At 38.4% G+C, this 20,000-nt stretch overlaps 2 protein-coding genes across 4 annotated transcripts in view; both read left to right on the forward strand.

Annotated features, from left to right (window-relative positions):
* The window catches only part of dgat2 (diacylglycerol O-acyltransferase 2), a 17,303-nt gene extending 2,060 nt beyond the window's left edge, over positions 1–15,243 (forward strand). For all 3 annotated transcript variants that reach the window (XM_053241551.1, XM_053241550.1, XM_053241552.1), the window contains exons 4-9: positions 384–491; positions 686–756; positions 8,608–8,812; positions 9,684–9,858; positions 11,058–11,260; positions 12,871–15,243. In XM_053241551.1, coding sequence (XP_053097526.1) covers positions 384–491; positions 686–756; positions 8,608–8,812; positions 9,684–9,858; positions 11,058–11,260; positions 12,871–13,025 — 917 coding nt within the window. In that variant the 3' untranslated portion in view covers positions 13,026–15,243. The remainder of the gene's footprint in view (positions 1–383; positions 492–685; positions 757–8,607; positions 8,813–9,683; positions 9,859–11,057; positions 11,261–12,870) is intronic.
* Positions 15,244–16,698: 1,455 nt separating this feature from the next.
* Positions 16,699–20,000, forward strand: part of uvrag (UV radiation resistance associated gene) — a 71,783-nt gene continuing 68,481 nt past the window's right edge. Inside the window, 1 exon segment of the mRNA XM_034312866.2 lies at positions 16,699–16,997. Coding sequence (XP_034168757.2) covers positions 16,896–16,997 — 102 coding nt within the window. The 5' untranslated portion in view covers positions 16,699–16,895.

Here is a 20,000-nt window from a genome sequence, read left to right on the forward strand (position 1 = left end):
TGTCTCTCTCTCTCTGTCTGTCTGTTTCTCTCTGTTTCTCTCTGTCTCAATCTCTCTTTGTCTCTCTTTCTGTCTCTCTTTCTCTCTGTCTCTCTCTGTCTGTCTGTCTGTCTCTCTTTCTTTCTTTCTCTCTCTCTCAGTGTCTCTCTGTCTCGCTTACTTTGCCTTTCTTTCTCAATCTCTCTCTCACGCTATTTCTGTCTCTCAGTTTCTTAGACAAATGGATATACCTCTTTCTCTCTCTCTCTCTCTCTCTCTCTATCCATTTCTTAGCCAGCTAGATAGATAAATTATTAATTCTTTATTTCTTATTATAAACAGTTTATCTGTTTATCAGTTTATTAGTGTGTGTAATCGGTTCTTTTCTCCTCTTTACCCATAAGGCATTGCTGCCACGGTGCTGCTGCTCTACCTGTTGTGCACAGACTGCTGGGTAATCTCCGCTGTTTACATTGCCTGGCTCATCTTCGACTGGAACACACCTAAACAAGGTCAGTGTGTGTGTGTGTGTGTGTGTGTGTGTGTGTGTGTGTGGGTGTGTGTCCCCCATTCAGAAAGACGGCATAACAGTAAAAAAGGAGATTTTTTTTTTTGCATAATTCACCTCTCTCTCTCTCTCTCTCTCTCTCTCCCCCTCTGTGTGTGTGTGTGTGTGTGTGTGTGTATGTGCGCGTGTGTGATTCAGGTGGTCGCAGATCGGCGTGGGTGAGGAACTGGACTGTCTGGACGTATTTCAGAGATTATTTTCCAGTCAGAGTGAGTGTCACAGCTGAAACACAACTGACAAAAGTCTGATCCTCATCAATGAGGAATGTGTTATGATGTCACAGCGACGCCGGCCAATCAGAGGTCTCGGTTAGCTCATGTGTACAGAGTAGAGGGTTAGATTCTCTCTCGAATGCATTTCAAGTAAGAAGCGCTGACACTGATTACTGAAGCACTGGAATCGGATCGGATTTGACACAAGTCGGGTTTAACTCGTTTAAGATTATTCCTCATCACACTGATTATTCCTCATCACACTGATTATTCCTCATCACACCGATTATTCCTCATCACACCGATTATTCCTCATCACACTGATTATTCCTCATCACACCGATTATTCCTCATCACGCTGATTATTCCTCATCACACCGATTATTCCTCATCACACTGACTATTCCTCATCACACTGACTATTCCTCATCACACTGATTATTCCTCATCACGCTGACTATTCCTCATCGCACCGATTATTCCTCATCGCACCGATTATTCCTCATCACACCGATTATTCCTCATCACACTGACTATTCCTCATCACACTGACTATTCCTCATCACACTGATTATTCCTCATCACACCGACTATTCCTCATCACGCTGATTATTCCTCATCGCACTGATTATTCCTCATCACACTGACTATTCCTCATCACACTGACTATTCCTCATCACACTGATTATTCCTCATCACACTGACTATTCCTCATCACACTGATTATTCCTCATCGCACTGATTATTCCTCATCGCACTGATTATTCCTCATCACACTGATTATTCCTCATCGCACTGATTATTCTTCGTCGCACTGATTATTCCTCATCACACTGATTATTCCTCATCACACTGGTTATTCCTCATCACACTGGTTATTCCTCATCACACTGACTATTCCTCATCACACTGATTATTCCTCATCACACTGATTATTCTTCGTCGCACTGATTATTCCTCGTCACACTGATTATTCCTCACCACACTGATTATTCCTCATCACACTGATTATTCCTCATCACACTGATTATTCTTCGTCACACTGACTATTCCTCATCACACTGATTATTCCTCATCGCACCGATTATTCCTCATCACACTGACTATTCCTCATCACACTGATTATTCCTCATCACACTGACTATTCCTCATCACACTGACTATTCCTCATCGCACTGATTATTCCTCACCACACTGACTATTCCTCATCACACTGATTATTCCTCATCACACTGATTATTCCTCATCGCACTGACTATTCCTCATCACACTGATTATTCCTCATCACACTGATTATTCCTCATCGCACTGATTATTCCTCATCACACTGACTATTCCTCATCACACTGATTATTCCTCATCACACTGATTATTCCTCATCGCACTGATTATTCCTCATCACACTGACTATTCCTCATCACACTGACTATTCCTCATCACACTGATTATTCCTCATCACACTGACTATTCCTCATCACACTGATTATTCCTCATCGCACTGATTATTCCTCATCACACTGATTATTCCTCATCACACCGATTATTCCTCATCGCACTGATTATTCCTCATCGCACTGATTATTCCTCATCACACTGATTATTCCTCGTCACACTGATTATTCCTCATCGCACTGATTATTCCTCATCGCACTGATTATTCCTCATCACACTGACTATTCCTCATCACACTGATTATTCCTCGTCGCACTGATTATTCTTCGTCGCACTGATTATTCCTCATCGCACTGATTATTCCTCATCGCACTGACTATTCCTCATCACACTGGTTATTCCTCATCACACTGGTTATTCCTCATCACACTGATTATTCCTCATCACACTGACTATTCCTCATCACACTGACTATTCCTCATCACACTGATTATTCTTCGTCGCACTGATTATTCCTCGTCACACTGATTATTCCTCACCACACTGATTATTCCTCATCACACTGATTATTCTTCGTCACACTGACTATTCCTCATCACACTGATTATTCCTCGTCACACTGACTATTCCTCATCACGCTGACTATTCCTCATCACACTGATTATTCCTCACCACACTGACTATTCCTCATCACACTGATTATTCCTCATCACACTGGTTATTCCTCATCACACTGATTATTCCTCATCGCACTGATTATTCCTCACCACACTGACTATTCCTCATCACACTGACTATTCCTCATCACACTGATTATTCCTCACCACACTGACTATTCCTCATCACACTGATTATTCCTCACCACACTGACTATTCCTCATCACACTGATTATTCCTCATCGCACTGATTATTCCTCATCACACTGACTATTCCTCATCACACTGATTATTCCTCATCACACTGGTTATTCCTCATCACACTGATTATTCCTCATCGCACTGATTATTCCTCATCACGCTGATTATTCCTCATCACACTGACTATTCCTCATCACACTGACTATTCCTCATCACACTGATTATTCCTCATCACACTGACTATTCCTCATCACACTGACTATTCCTCATCGCACTGACTATTCCTCATCGCACTGACTATTCCTCATCACACTGACTATTCCTCATCGCACTGACTATTCCTCATCACACTGATTATTCCTCATCACACTGATTATTCCTCATCACACCGATTATTCCTCATCGCACTGACTATTCCTCATCGCACTGATTATTCCTCATCGCACTGACTATTCCTCATCACACCGATTATTCCTCATCACACCGATTATTCCTCATCGCACTGATTATTCCTCATCACACTGACTATTCCTCATCACACCGATTATTCCTCATCACACTGACTATTCCTCATCACGCTGATTATTCCTCATCGCACTGATTATTCCTCATCGCACTGATTATTCCTCACCACACTGATTATTCCTCATCACGCTGACTATTCCTCATCACACTGACTATTCCTCATCGCACTGACTATTCCTCATCACACTGACTATTCCTCATCGCACTGACTATTCCTCATCACACTGATTATTCCTCATCGCACTGATTATTCCTCATCACACCGATTATTCCTCATCGCACCGACTATTCCTCATCGCACTGATTATTCCTCATCACACCGACTATTCCTCATCACACCGATTATTCCTCATCACACTGATTATTCCTCATCGCACTGATTATTCCTCATCACACTGACTATTCCTCATCGCACTGACTATTCCTCATCACACTGATTATTCCTCATCACACTGATTATTCCTCATCACACTGATTATTCCTCATCACACTGATTATTCCTCATCACACCGATTATTCCTCATCACACCGACTATTCCTCATCACGCTGATTATTCCTCATCGCACTGATTATTCCTCATCGCACTGATTATTCCTCATCACACTGATTATTCCTCATCACGCTGACTATTCCTCATCACACTGACTATTCCTCATCACACTGATTATTCCTCATCACACTGAATATTCCTCATCGCACTGACTATTCCTCATCGCACTGATTATTCCTCATCACGCTGACTATTCCTCATCACACTGACTATTCCTCATCACACTGATTATTCCTCATCACACTGACTATTCCTCATCACACTGACTATTCCTCATCACACTGACTATTCCTCATCACACTGATTATTCCTCATCGCACTGATTATTCCTCATCACACTGATTATTCCTCATCACACTGACTATTCCTCATCACACTGATTATTCCTCATCGCACTGATTATTCCTCATCACACTGATTATTCCTCATCACACTGGGTATTCCTCATCGCACTGATTATTCCTCATCACACTGACTATTCCTCATCGCACTGACTATTCCTCATCACACCGACTATTCCTCATCGCACCGATTATTCTTCATCGCACTGATTATTCCTCATCACACTGACTATTCCTCATCACACTGATTATTCCTCATCACGCTGACTATTCCTCATCACACTGACTATTCCTCATCACACTGATTATTCCTCATCACACTGATTATTCCTCATCACACTGATTATTCTTCATCGCACTGATTATTCCTCATCGCACTGATTATTCCTCATCACACTGACTATTCCTCATCACACTGATTATTCCTCATCACACTGATTATTCCTCATCACACTGACTATTCCTCATCACACTGATTATTCCTCATCACACTGACTATTCCTCATCACACTGATTATTCCTCATCACACTGACTATTCCTCATCACGCTGATTATTCCTCATCACACTGATTATTCCTCGTGACACCGATTATTCCTCATCACACTGATTATTCCTCATCACGCTGACTATTCCTCATCACACTGATTATTCCTCATCACACTGATTATTCCTCATCGCACTGATTATTCCTCATCACACTGATTATTCCTCATCACGCTGACTATTCCTCATCACACTGATTATTCCTCATCACACTGATTATTCCTCATCACACTGATTATTCTTCGTCACACTGACTATTCCTCATCACACTGACTATTCCTCATCACACTGATTATTCCTCATCACACTGATTATTCCTCATCACACTGATTATTCTTCGTCACACTGACTATTCCTCATCACACTGATTATTCCTCGTCACACTGACTATTCCTCATCACACTGACTATTCCTCATCACACTGGTTATTCCTCATCGCACTGATTATTCCTCATCACACTGGGTATTCCTCATCACACTGGTTATTCCTCATCGCACTGATTATTCCTCATCACACTGACTATTCCTCATCACACTGACTATTCCTCATCACACTGATTATTCCTCATCACACTGATTATTCCTCATCACACTGATTATTCCTCATCACACTGGTTATTCCTCATCGCACTGATTATTCCTCATCACACTGATTATTCCTCATCACACTGATTATTCCTCATCACACTGGTTATTCCTCATCACACTGATTATTCCTCGTGACACCGATTATTCCTCATCACACTGATTATTCCTCATCACACTGATTATTCCTCATCACACTGACTATTCCTCATCACACTGACTATTCCTCATCACACTGATTATTCCTCATCACACTGACTATTCCTCATCACACTGATTATTCCTCGGCTCCTTCCTGAATTGTGAATTCTATAACAGACCGTGTGATAGCGCGTGTTCTCCGTGTCGATGAAGATCCTCTAACGACAGATCTGCGATTAAAGACCAGTGTTTTCTTACGTTCAGCTCACTCCATCAATCAGCGTGATCCTGAAATCAGCTCATGAGGAACGCAGGTTCTCATGAACACATACGTTCTTCAGCTTGAGGTAATAAGGAGAATTTTCTGTCCATTAGCATCTTTCATTTACGTTTCTCCATCTCCACACTGACACATAATTTGTCGTCGGCCATCTTTGATCACCGTGGCACTGCGGCCATCGATCAACAGCCAACTCACGACCAAAGAGTTCTTCTTGCGCTTTTCGACAGCAAGAAGCCGGATATTTCTGATCCAGTGACAGATTTTTTATACATGCTGTGATGTGGAGTGAAATTTCAGGATCAGGATCGTTATTCTCATCTATAACTCTGAGGAAAGACAGTAGAGTACACTACAGTGTGTCCAGTATCGGATCTGCATCTGACATCGTATCGTATCGAAAATAAAACAATGACAAGACTCTGACTGGAGCTGGAGCAGTGAAACCTGTATCATTAAGAAATGCTGGAACGTCAGAATCGCTGACTGTTGAACCCGAGTGCATGAAGCGCTGTTCCTTCCAGCACAGCTGGTCCAGTTAATATCTTTACGGATAAGAGTAATAGCGAGATAACGTCAGGTTTTATCGCGTACAGTAAAGACGGGTCAGCTGTCGGTTGTGTGTGTTTTCTTTCCCCTTTGATCACCTGCACACACACGGATCAGGGCGGATCGGGGATTACTCTGATCCACACGCTGATCCTGTAGACTTTGTACGTCCTGATAGAACGCAGCAGTTTGCTGAGAGAGAGCATTTTTCTTGTTTGTGTCAGTGTTTCAGATGAGATAAAGAGATGAACGCATGAAGACCAGGAGAGAACATGGAGAAAAGAGGACAAAGGTCGAGGCTGTGACTTAATAACACATAATGCATTAATGCTCCACGTAGTCGTGACACTGTAGAGGCTTCTGTTCAGGGAAAGCATTAGTGTGGAAAAGAGAAAAGAAAAGAAAAATCACACTGGAACACAGTGTAGTTCAGTTACAAGGAAATTCATTTGTTTTTATTTATTTCTACTAGAGGAAAAAAATGATTTTTAAACTGTGTGCTATCTGTGTGGACAAAACAATAATGATTTATGACGTAATCCTGTATATTTGATTAAAAAAAGTTAAACTTTCACAAGAAGAATGCTGATATCTGCAGATTTACACGAAACAAACTGCATCACTCTGACTCCAAGACTACAAAAGCAAATCTGTAAATGTGGAATTTGGTGAATTTGATCCTAATCTGTATCTCACTCACACACACACACACACACACTATACTCAAGTACTTTGTTACTATACGTATTAGTTTAATAATAATAAACACTAACAGTGTAACTGCTCATTTGAGAATGACTGAAATTGACTCCTTTGCTAATTCCAGGTTCGACTAGCATCAATTCCAGTAGCTAACACAATTAACATAATTAACATAATTAACACAATTAACACAATTAACATAATTAACATAATTACCATAATTAGCTAAGCAGCACGTCAAATTCTAGCTAAAATCGAATCTTTTTTTCGTTACTTTTCACATGAAGAAGTGACATTAACTTAATTTCGACAGTTTCATTTTTCTTTTTTAATGCTTTTAAAAGTAGGATGTTATAACTTTTAACTTTTTTGACTTAATTAGACTTTTCTGTACTGAATACTTCCATTTTTTTAATTGAGTAAGATTTTTAACACATGATCTAAACTTTCACTGAGGATCATTTCTCAGTACTCTGTCTGTTGTTTAAATGAAAGGGTGTGTAAAATGGGGATTGATCAGAGATTAGCGGAAAGCAGAGTGATAGCGTGGCCTGGTTTCTGTCCTAATAATTAAATTCAAAAACGATATAAATATTTACTTTTATTTATTTAGCACATTTCATATGTTTTAAACACAAAGCTCTAAAACACTGTAAGCATCAGCACGCTCTTAATACACTTTGAACCATTAAAGGTTCTTCGATTGTTCCTCTGATGGAACCTTTAAACTTACAACAGTGTTTTCCAACTTGTTCCCTTTTTCTTTTTATTATTTTGGAAACTAAGATCCCTTAATTTTCCATCGAACCCCTAAGGAACTGAGGGCTTCTCCAAAAATACAAATGATTGCGTATTATTTTCATCTTAAGAGCTAGAACCTGTCAGTTTAGCTTCTTGGTACTTGGTGCACTCTTCCAGGGTTCCTTAAGGGTTCTGTTGTTGGGTTCTACAAAGAACATTTAAGGGACAACTGAGTAACCTTGACTTTTTTGGAGCGTACGTGGAAAAACTCTACACAATTCTACACAAATCTACACAAATCTACAAGATTAATAAGGAGATAAACAGCCCTAAGTATAAATTTACTGCATGTGACTTGAGATGCAGCTACAGAACAGGAAACAATGACCATATATGGAAAACGTTAAACAGTAAAGGTGTGTAAGGCGGATGTGACAAATCAATAATTACGCATCGTTTAAAGTGGTTTAATGTCAGCATCTTTAACACATGAACAAAGAAGTTGTGATCCTGAGTGTTTGTAGTTTGTGTTTTTTGTCTTTTATTTTTATATAATTAAAATAATTTTATACTTATTTTGTGTTTATTATATTTATTACAAGATGTTGTGTTTATTTTTATGTGATTATTTTCCACAGCTCATCAAGACCCATAACTTACCTCCCAACCGTAACTACATCTTCGGTTACCATCCTCACGGCATCTTCTGCTTCGGAGCGTTCTGTAATTTCTCCACAGAGGCGACCGGATTCTCCAAGAAATTCCCGGGGATCAAGCCGTCCCTCGCCACGCTGGCCGGAAACTTCCGCTTGCCCCTGCTGAGGGATTATTTAATGTCTGGAGGTGAGGAGGCAGGGCTTGATTTCCCAGTTGCCTAGCAACAGCAGTCTCACAACTTTAATTGCTTGACCTGTGTTTATCTTGAGATAAACATCCTGAGATTCTGGCCAAAGACATAAACACACTATTATTCATACTGCGTAATGTTTAACACACACACACACACATATTCGCACACACACACACACACACACACACAGAGACACACACACACACACACACACAATCACACACTGACACACACAGGCACTCATAGACATTCACACACACACACACTCACACACATGCACACACTTGCATACACACACAGACACTCACATACACACACTGACACACACATTTGCACACACACGCACACACACACACACACTCACACACACTGACACACACAGGCACTCATAGACATTCACACACACACACTCACACACATGCACACACTTGCATACACACACACACATATTCGCACACACACAGAGACACACTCACACACACACACACACAATCACACACACTTGCACACACACACACTTGCATACACACACAGACACTCACATACACTCTCACACACACACACACACACACACACACACACACATACTTGCACACTGACACACACATTCGCACACACACGCACACCCACAGGCACTCATAGACATTCACACACACAGACACACACACACACACTTGCGCACTCAGCGAGGTGTTTGTTTCTGAGCGGTTTGTTTCAGGTATCAGTGTAACTGTGTGTGTGTTGAAATCCGTTCAGAGTCGTCACTGATTCTAGCACTATTTCTCCGCACTCCATCAAGTATATGTGTGTGTGTGTGTGTGTGTGTGTGTGTATGTGTGTGTGTGTGTGTGTTTCCGTGATCAGGTATTTGTCCGGTGAATCGGAACTCCATCGATTATCTCCTGTCTTGTAACGGGACGGGGAACGCCGTGGTCATCGTGGTGGGCGGAGCTGCCGAGTCTCTCGACTGCGCCCCGGGAATGAACTCCGTCACCCTGAGAAACCGGAAAGGCTTCGTCAAACTCGCACTGCAGAAAGGGTAACACACACACACTCACACACTCACACACACACACACACACACACACCAACAAAATCACTCACATCAGCACAGCTCACTTCACTGACTCTAGTTTGAAAAATATGGACAAAAAATAAGCACACTTTAATGACATTATTATTATTGTTTTTCTTTTTTAGATTTTTAAAAATGTAATATTTTTCTTTTTTCTCTATCAGTTCTTTTTACTTTCTTATACTGTGAAAAATTATTCTTTTTCATTTTTTCAGATTTTTAAAATCTTTTCATTTCAGTGCCTTTTTGCTCATGTGCCTGAAACATGGTGTGTTTTTTCAGATTTTTTATTATTTTTTTATCTGTTTTTTTGTTTCTTATACAGTAAATAATATCTATGCTTCTTTTTTCAGATTGTTAAAAAAAATTTTTTTCTTTTTAAACACGTTTTTTGATGCAGTAATAAATAATAATTTATATGACGTATTTATTGCTGACGTAAGTGCAGAAGTTAATAGAGAAGTAAAATCTGAATATAAAATAAACACTAAACTCAGACAGAGACGTGTGATGTAACGAGTAACGAGTGTGTGTTCAGCGATGCTTCCTCGAACCCTCAGCACAAACATCAGACGGTCAGAGATCAGCATCTACACACACACACACACACACACACACACACACACACACTCGGCATCACTCAGCGAGGAGACCAGAGAGAGCGGTTCTCAGTGGTCTCTCACCGCTACGTCTTCACACACTGGCCAGAGACGCTTAGCGCTGCTTTAATGTTGCCATGGCGATTGTAAATCTTTTTCAAAATGAAATAAAAGTCTGAACGGAGCTTTGTAAATATTCTTAATGTCGCAACACCAAAGAGGATTAGAAACGAAATCCGTGTGTTTCATGTCAAGCAGAACAATCTCCCGCATTCAGACGGAATTAATCCCGGATTTGAAAATAAAAATAACAAATAAAAAATGTCCAGCGTGTCCCTTTAACCCAAATGCTCTCCATCAGCTGAGACACGTTTGGAGTTCTGCACTAGACGCTAATGCAGCTAACAGATGGGTGTTAGCTACGTGTGTAGCTACCGGTTTAGCATCGTGTTAACGTTTACGTAAAGCCTAAAAGTAACAGATTTTAGTAATGTTGCTGTAAGGTGATGTGAACTGAGCTTGTGTGTGTGTGTGTGTGTGTGTGTGTGTGTGTGTGTGTTTTAGAGCGGACCTGGTGCCCGTGTACTCGTTCGGGGAGAATGAGGCGTATAAGCAGGTGATATTTGACGAGGGTTCGAGGTGGCGTTGGGTTCAGAGGAAGCTGCAGAAGCTGCTCGGTTTCGCTCCCTGCATCTTCCACGGCTGTGGATTTTTCTCCACCGAGTCGTGGGGCTTCGTCCCGTACGGAAAACCCATCAACACCGTCGGTAAGACAACACACACTCCATAACCGCTTTCATAAATCATATACAATCATTCATATTCTCTATCATTATTATTATTATTATTATTATTATTATTATTATTAGGGGTCCAAGCATGTACTGCTGGAACTTTATTGTTCTTATTATTTCCTATTCTTCTTCTTTTTCTTTCCTTCTTTATCTTGAGAACTGTAACTTATTTCCTACACTTATTTTCTTCATCTTATTCCTGGGCTTAAGCTGAATTGAACTAGACCCCGCCCACTAATTTGCATAACACACCCCCTTCTATAAACTAGTCCTAAGGTTTCTGGAGGTAGGATCTTCACAACTCTGGTGTCAAACTCCTCAGCAGAGTGTGAACCTCAGACATGATTAAAAACTTTTCTTAACAGCATGAAACTTGATAAATATGTTCATCTGAGGTCTGTTTATTGTTCTGGGTAAGAAATGGCCACAGGGGGCGCTAACTGCAGGAGTGCTTGGACCCCGCAGATCACTGCTACATCTATTATTATTATTATTATTATTATTATACGATTAATATAATTGTTGCACTTTTATTTATTTTATAATATAATTATTATTCATAGTTTGTAAAAATAATCGTCATTACCATCAATTATTGTTATCATTATTGATTACCTAGTGTATGTTTTTTATTACTTATTTTTATTATAAGTATATTACTTATATATTTTTTATTTTATATTTGTATTCAAATGTACTCTTCTAAAATCAATATTACATATTAACAATAATATAATTATATATATATATATATATATATATATATATATATATATATATAAATATGAAATAAAATAACAATTTTGTGCATATATATATATATATATATATATATATATATTTTTTTTTAATATCAATTAATTGTATATAATAATATGATAAATAAAATAATAATATAATTATTATTTTAATCAGGAAATTTAATTATGCTAATATTATGTTAATCTTCATATTAGCATATTATAATCTTGAATTAATTTTTAATCATTTTAAAATAATAATAATAATAATAATAATAATAATAATAATAATAATAATAATAATTACTGTTTACACTGTTCATTTGTATCCATTTGAATTTATTTTATATGTACTGGATCAGAATAAACACACTCACACACACACTCACACGCACACGCACACGCACACACACGCACACACACTCCAGGTGAATGCCCTGTCCTGATTAAAGGCTATTTTAGGACGCTGGTCCAAGGCCGGTTTTGTAAACAGAGCTCTTCCTAATAACTCACAGTTAATAACATTAATGTTTAACGTGGATTCACTCAGACAGAGACACCGAGTCTTTAGCGTCTTACCCACAATGCTTTGCAGATTTGCTATTTTTTAAAAATAGGTGAAAGAAATTGTTTATAGCTCTTAAGTTACTTAAAAAATATAGATAGTGTTTATGTCCAAGTCCATGAGTTTTTCAGGAAAAGTTCAGAATAAACATATTTATTTAACTTGTTTATAAACTGGTCCTGAGAGCGACGTCCTGAAGTCACCTGAGCTCAGAGACGGACGTTCACCTCGTCCGCAGCGTGATGTTTGCTGATGGTTTCGTAACATCTCTCTTTCAGTTGGAGAACCAATCACGGTGCCCAAGCTCGAGGATCCGACTCCGGACGTGGTGGAAATGTACCACACCATGTACGTCAACTCTCTCACCACGCTGTTCAATAAGTACAAGACACGCTTCGGCCTGAAAGAGTCCGACGTCCTTCTCATCCACTGAAGAAGAAGAAGAAGAAGAAGAAGGTACTACTGCCTTTTAAAAACAGCAACAAAACCCCCAGTGTTTATATTTTTCCATCACACAGACACACACCACAGCACCGAAACCTGAAGCCGTATAAACGACGATCACGGCTGTGTTCCAATTCTGTCTACTTCCCTTCTGCTTCGCCACTTCCTCTTGGCTGAGTTCCCAATCGCTCAAAACAGTTTTTCAAGAAAAGAAAACTTTTTTTGGGGGAAGATAAGAATAATAAACTACAGACTCCTCTCCTGTCCTGCCCTTCCAATATCCCATGGCCTTGACTTGCATATTGAAACCTGATTGGCTCTTATATTTGATGATGTAATTACTCTCTCTCCTTCAGATTTTCCAGCCAAGACGTTTGTTGAGAGAACAGTGAACATTTTCACAGTTTCAGCATCTGCACACTCAAATTTAGGGCCGTTCTTGTGTCTTAATCAGCTCAAGTGGTTATATAAGTGTTATATAAGCGTTATATGAGCGTTAGATGAGCGTTAGATGAGTGTTATATAAGCGTTATGAGTGTTATATGAGCATTAGATGAGTGATAGATGAGCGATAGATGAGCAGTAAATGAGCATTAGATGAGCGTTAGATGAGCGTTATGAGTGATAGATAAGCATTAGATGAGTGATAGATGAGTGATAGATGAGCGATAGATGAGCAGTAAATGAGTGTTATATCAGCGTTATATGACTGTTATATGAGCGTTAGATGAGCGTTATGAGTGATAGATGAGCATTAGATGAGTGTTTTATAAGCGTTATATAAGCGTAACATGAGCGTTAGATGAGTGATAGATGAGTGATAGATGAGTGATAGATGAGCATTAGATAAGTGTTTTATAAGCATTATATAAGCGTAACATGAGCGTTAGATGAGTGATAGATGAGCAGTAAATGAGCATTAGATGAGCGTTAGATGAGCGTTATGAGTGAGCCGTTTTTGTGTCTTAATCAGCTCATGAGGTTATATGAGCATTATATGATAAGTCTTGTGATAGATGTGATAGATGAGTGTTATATGAGTGATAGATGAGTGTTATGAGCGTTAGATGAGTGATAGATGAGTGTTATGAGTGTTAGATGAGTGATAGATGAGTGTTATGAGCGTTAGATGAGTGATAGATGAGTGTTATGAGTGTTATATGAGTGTTAGATGAGTGTTATATGAGCGTTATATGAGCGTTATATGAGTGTTATATGAGCGTTAGAGGAGCGTTATATGAGTGTTATATGAGCGTTAGATGAGTGTTAGATGAGTGTTATATGAGCATTATATGAGTGTTATATGAGCGTTAGAGGAGCGTTATATGAGCGTTAGATGAGTGATTGAGTCACTGTAGACCTGAGAGTGCCTATGTAGTGCACTCATGTCAGAAGTAGTGAACTGAATCCAAAATGGCTTCCGTCTGGTCGTATAGTTCACTACGCAGTGTGCATTAGTGCGTGTATTCATGCTGCCTGGCCGAGTGCCCTTTGATTAGGGGTAGTGTACGAGGGAGAGTTGAAAGCGTTATTGTAACACAGCGATAATCATAAATGAAGATCAGGTGTAAAATGTTTTGGGGTGAATCTTTTCTCTCTCTGATTGTAAAACCAGGTTTATTTGATCCCTTAAGTTATTTTTGTTATTATTATTATTGTTGTTATTATTTTTTTATGGTTTTTATGTTTTTCTTTTTTTTTGCACAAGCAATGCAATGTAAGAGACAGACACAGCTGTAGCCAGAGCGACAGACTGGACTGTGTCTGAGCAGGAAAAAGGACGTGATTGTGTTTATAATCAGTGCACAAATAAAAACATGAAATAAAAAGAAAGCTGAAATTTTCTCGTGAAGCGGAAACGGTAATGTGAGGAATATCATCAGCTGCAGAAGTCTGATCATATCTGCGTAACGTCTGATTCAACATGTTCACGTGTAATTGTCGAATAAAGTGTTTATTGGATTATAAGGTGCCGCTGAAGTGTTAATAAATATGCATCATGTGTAAAGAAGCAGAGTAAAGAAGCATGACTTTTGCTGCAGATCTGATTTGTTGTAATGAAACATTCACTGACTTTACCAATGATTAGATTTTATGTTTAAAATGTTATAAATATGTAAAGTTGAACTGGATCATGCACACTGAGCTGATTCTTAAAAATCTAACTTTTATATGTTTTTGGAATAAAAATAAAATGTACAAAACTGTTTCATGACTTTGTTTCTGTACCAAAAAACACCATAAATGTACTATGCAGTAAAACACACACACACACACACACACACACAAAATGCATCAAATGCACATGGTTTTCCTTTTTTTTTGTCATTTCAGATCAAATTACTTTTTCTTCTCCATGATAAATTCACTTTAGAACTTTAGAAGAACATAAAGAAGAACTTTAAAAATGATCTGTGAGCTGGAGAGTTTCACAGAAATTCATTTTCAGACCGCAGATGAGCTGATGGTGGATGTGGTGAGTTAGAAACCTTAGAAAGAACCTTGAGAGGAACCGAGACTCCAAAAGAGGAACCAGACCTTCTCTGTTCAGCACCTGTACTGGATTTACTGTAAGACGAGGAAAATCTAAAAACTACACGAGTACAACGAGATTAACAGAAAGACTCGACTCAGACCGAGCAAAATAAATAAATAAATAAATAAATAAATAAAATCTTTCCACTACAAGTTCTACTGCAAGATTAAACTGTGTACAATTTATTCTGTGCATTTATTTATTACATTTATTTATTTATTTATTCTGTGGTGTTTGCTTGCATTTTTTTGTTGTGTATAAAAAGAATATATTTATTTTTATTGCAAAAGTGTAATGAAATTTGGTTTGCAAAATATAAGTATATCTAAAAAATGTAATTAGTTTATTAAATTTAATAAACATAAAGTTGATTAATATAATTGATTGATTTTATAAAGCTGTATTTACTTAAAAAAAACAACATTTTTATTGATCAATTTATTTATATACATATTGCTGTTATTTAAAAAAAAACAAGTATGCAAATTATAATTTTTTTGTGCAGAATAAACAACTGTGACTCTGCTTTTTAATTTACTTAATTACTCTTTTATTTATTTATTTATTTATTTATTTTTATTATTATTATTTCCTAGTTTCCGGTACATACTAATCACTTCCTTGTGTCACACACATTTGGTTGAATCTCAAATCCTTGGTTTTTTTGCTATATAAATGATAATCCATATAAAAAAAACTATATATATATATATATATATATATATATATATATATATATATATATATATATATATATAGAATATTTAAATAGACATCATCGAAACTAAATTCCGTGTTATTGTTTACTAACCTCCTGTTTATTTATCCTTTATGATTATTGATTCACTTTCACGTGCTACGCCACAATTTAGGCTAAATGCTAAATCTTTCCTTTCTCCCTACACAAGTGCACTAAGTAGACAACAATATAATGAGTTTTATACCCTAAGTAGTGCACTAGGGCTGTATTGCGGATTTGGCTATATAGAAAGTTTCCCCGCCCCTTTGTTTTGATTGACAGGCGTTCTAGCCTATCGCGCTGCAGATTCACGCTTCCGCCTTTGTGCGGTAAGAGGGGAGGTTTTACATTTGATTGACAGCATGACTGAACCAATCAGCGTCGTAGGAAGGATTTTGGCCCAATCAAGGTCGGACAATGGCGCCGTCAGGGAGACTTTAGTTTTGTTTATGCCGCTGTGTTCTCAGATTAACTGCTCTTTTCTTTCTTTGCTGGACTCCTCGGTAAAAGTGGTGGATGTGGATGTGAAGGAAGGCTTGTCCGCGGGGATGAGTGATCTGGGATGAAAAGATAAATGACGGATAATGATGAACTCGGTTTGGGATCTTGCTCTCGGATCCACTCCTGTCAATAACCCCGGAGCTGCAGCTTCCAGATCCGTGCATGTTGAGCTCACATCCCAGCAGGTAACCTCATCATGACCGGGGGTGGAGGAGGGGAAAACACTAAACAAACACACCAAAACCCTGGGCTTTTACTTCACTTGTAGCTGAGGTTATAAATCAGCTTTTCACCCAGTCACATGTCTTGTGTCTGATCACATCATCATCATCATAACCGGGCCTTGACTTGCCTAGCTAACTGAATTAGCATCCGTTATTTATTAAGCACTCATCTTAAACATTCAGCTTTGGAGTTAATGCAGGTTTGTCCTAGCGATAAACCCCGATTCTCTTTAGATGGCTTTAAAATGTGGTGTTGTGTTAATCCCGATAAAATGCTACACAACTGCTCATGCTCAGGTTACCTCCTGAGTGTGTTTATCCCATGACAGAAAGCGAAAGATGACAAGTTTAGTTTAGGGAAAGCGCCGTTAGCTTACGGTTACGCTTGCTAACTCGTCATGACGTCTTTCAGTTTCTATTTTTTGTTGTTTTTTTGTTTAATTGAACAGCTTGGAGTGGCTCATAGAGACGCTTTACCCTATTGATTGACCCCTGTCTCTGGCTCTGACAGAGCTGTCTCTGTTCTCGCACCCGCTCGAGCTTTATATACCGCCGCACTCCTCTACGGCTGATTTGATTGGCCCATTAGTGCGCGAGCACTCAGTACAGTTTTTTTTAAAAATAGAAAAGCCGTTAGATTTGTGTCGTCATTTTCCCTCAGGCTGGTGGCTAGCTCGTTAGCGATTAGCTCGCTAATATAAGCAAGCTGCGAAAAGAATGTGAAGATTGCACAACTTTGTAGATTTGTTCGGATAACAAACACCAGCACAGTGTCGAGAAGTCTCACACAAACATCTCAAAGTGATTATAAATCGAAATTTATTGATTTATTGATGGGGATTCATTTTTAAACAGCAAGCACGAAACTGAAATTGTGTCATCTTAACGGTTTATCACAGGGAGAGTATTCACTAACTACCTCACTACCTAACTAACTAACTAACTAACTAGCTAACTCATCTCTCTCAAGTGAGTGCACCAAGCTAGATTTTTACACAAATCAGGACACACCCCACTTCTAGCTAGCTATCTGAAGCTAATAAATAAAGCAGGCTGTCCGAGTAAAGCTAGCCTGATGTTAGCATATTTATCAGTTAGCAAAGCTGTTAATTATGCTAACTGGCCGTAGTGGTTTGGTTAAAGCCCAAATTGCAAATATAGTGCACTATATCGAGGGTTACACGCCCTAGTGCTCTTTCGTAGAACATGGTTCTTGTTTATGCTAATAGTTCTCTCAAACTGTGGTCCGCATTATTATTATTTTTCTTTACACTACACAGTTGTTGAGTTCTGGATTCTGATTGGTCGGAAGGTGTTGATCCACTAATAATAATAATAATAATAATAATAATAATAAAAAAGTTAATGTGGTGAAGTTTGTGGAAGGAGTCTCCAGTGTCAGCGCTTTGTAACAGTCAGAGGTAAAGCTGTAACTGCTGTAAGTTTTCCGACGTCTTCAGGACAGAGGAGTTTACGCTTCTTTGCGTTTTCTCGGTAACAAGCTGCGATTTATTTATTTATTTATTGTTAATGTCGAGAGAGAAAATAAAGAGAGGCTGGTGAGGGAACGAGTGTTTATAGCTGCTATAACGTAAGTGACAACAGGAACTAACTTATTTCACAAACGTTAACTGTAACTATAAACGGATAAAAAGTATGATGTGTTCTTTAATAAATAAAACATTGTAATTGTTGGTAAATTGCTGTGGTGTGAGAGGAATAAAAATAGTTAGCCTCTGCGTGGTAACGGTGACTCTTACTGTCGCCATCGTAGTTGTTAGTTATAACGCAGTTATTACAGCGTTAACGTGAACAGTGAAGTTGTGAATCTCGTGATTTAATAAAAGTTTAATAACGTAGCGTCGTTTTTTTGACATTTCTTTAAGACGTTTAAGATGTTTTTTGACGTTTCTGATTGTAGAAAGTGCTTGTTCCTCATTCTGTTATCTCGGACATGAAGGGAATCAGCACAGACCTGTCTTTTTCTCGCCGTGTCATGTGGTGTGTGTGTGTGTGTGTGTGTGTGTGTGTGTGTGTCTCTGTAAACCTGCTGAACTGCTGATCATTAAACCAAGTTCTGTGGTGCGATAAGGTTTTTTTTTTTTTTTTTTTTTTGTCCTCAACTGATTTTTTTTTTTTTTTTTGGTGTTTTGTTATGGAGCAAGCCCGAGGAGAAAACGGAGAAAACGAATGTGATCTGAATCTAAACAAGTTCCACTCGGGAATGTTGGAGGAAATTCGAAGCAGGATGAAGAAAAAAAAAAAAACCCAGAACAACACAACAACAGACAGACAGAGTGAAAGTCGCACCTGTAGCGTGTTCGTTTCGCAGGAAGTGACTTTGAGAACATTGCAATACGCCGTATCTTTCACAGTCCTGCGTTTAAAACAAAGCCGTGATGCGTTCAGTCACGTTTTTTGACCTTTAAATGAAAAAAAAAAAGATGTTTAACATCTAAAAAAAGAATAAATAAATTTTAGGCAGTTCTGTTCTAAAAGTACTGATGCTATCTTTCTAAAAATACTGATGCTATCTTTCCGTTTTCCTTATATGGTCATTGTTTCCTGTTCTTTAGCTATACATCAAATCACACACTATAAATAAACACGTAAGACAGTTTGGATATTTAATAATTGAACAGATTTCGTCGTGTTCTGAGTTTTTCGATGGTACAAAAGCCTTAAGGGTTACTGAGATGTTCCTCTGAGTACTGTGTGTTCTGCGAAGAACCCAAAATTATCAAAAGAACCCTGAAAGAACCCATTTTTTTCCCCCTAAAACTGTACCAAATACCAACTTAACACCTACAACCTGTCAGGAGTTTAAGAAGAAAACTATATAATGAGTAATAATTTGGAGTTTTGGAGGAAACTGAAGGTACTTTAAGGGTTCTTTAGGGGGTCAGTGGGTAATTAAGGGTACTTAACTTCCAAAAAAAAGGATCAACATGTAAAAAAAAAAGG

This window comes from Pangasianodon hypophthalmus, chromosome 17 (assembly GCF_027358585.1).
Source record: "Pangasianodon hypophthalmus isolate fPanHyp1 chromosome 17, fPanHyp1.pri, whole genome shotgun sequence".
NCBI lineage: Eukaryota > Metazoa > Chordata > Actinopteri > Siluriformes > Pangasiidae > Pangasianodon > Pangasianodon hypophthalmus.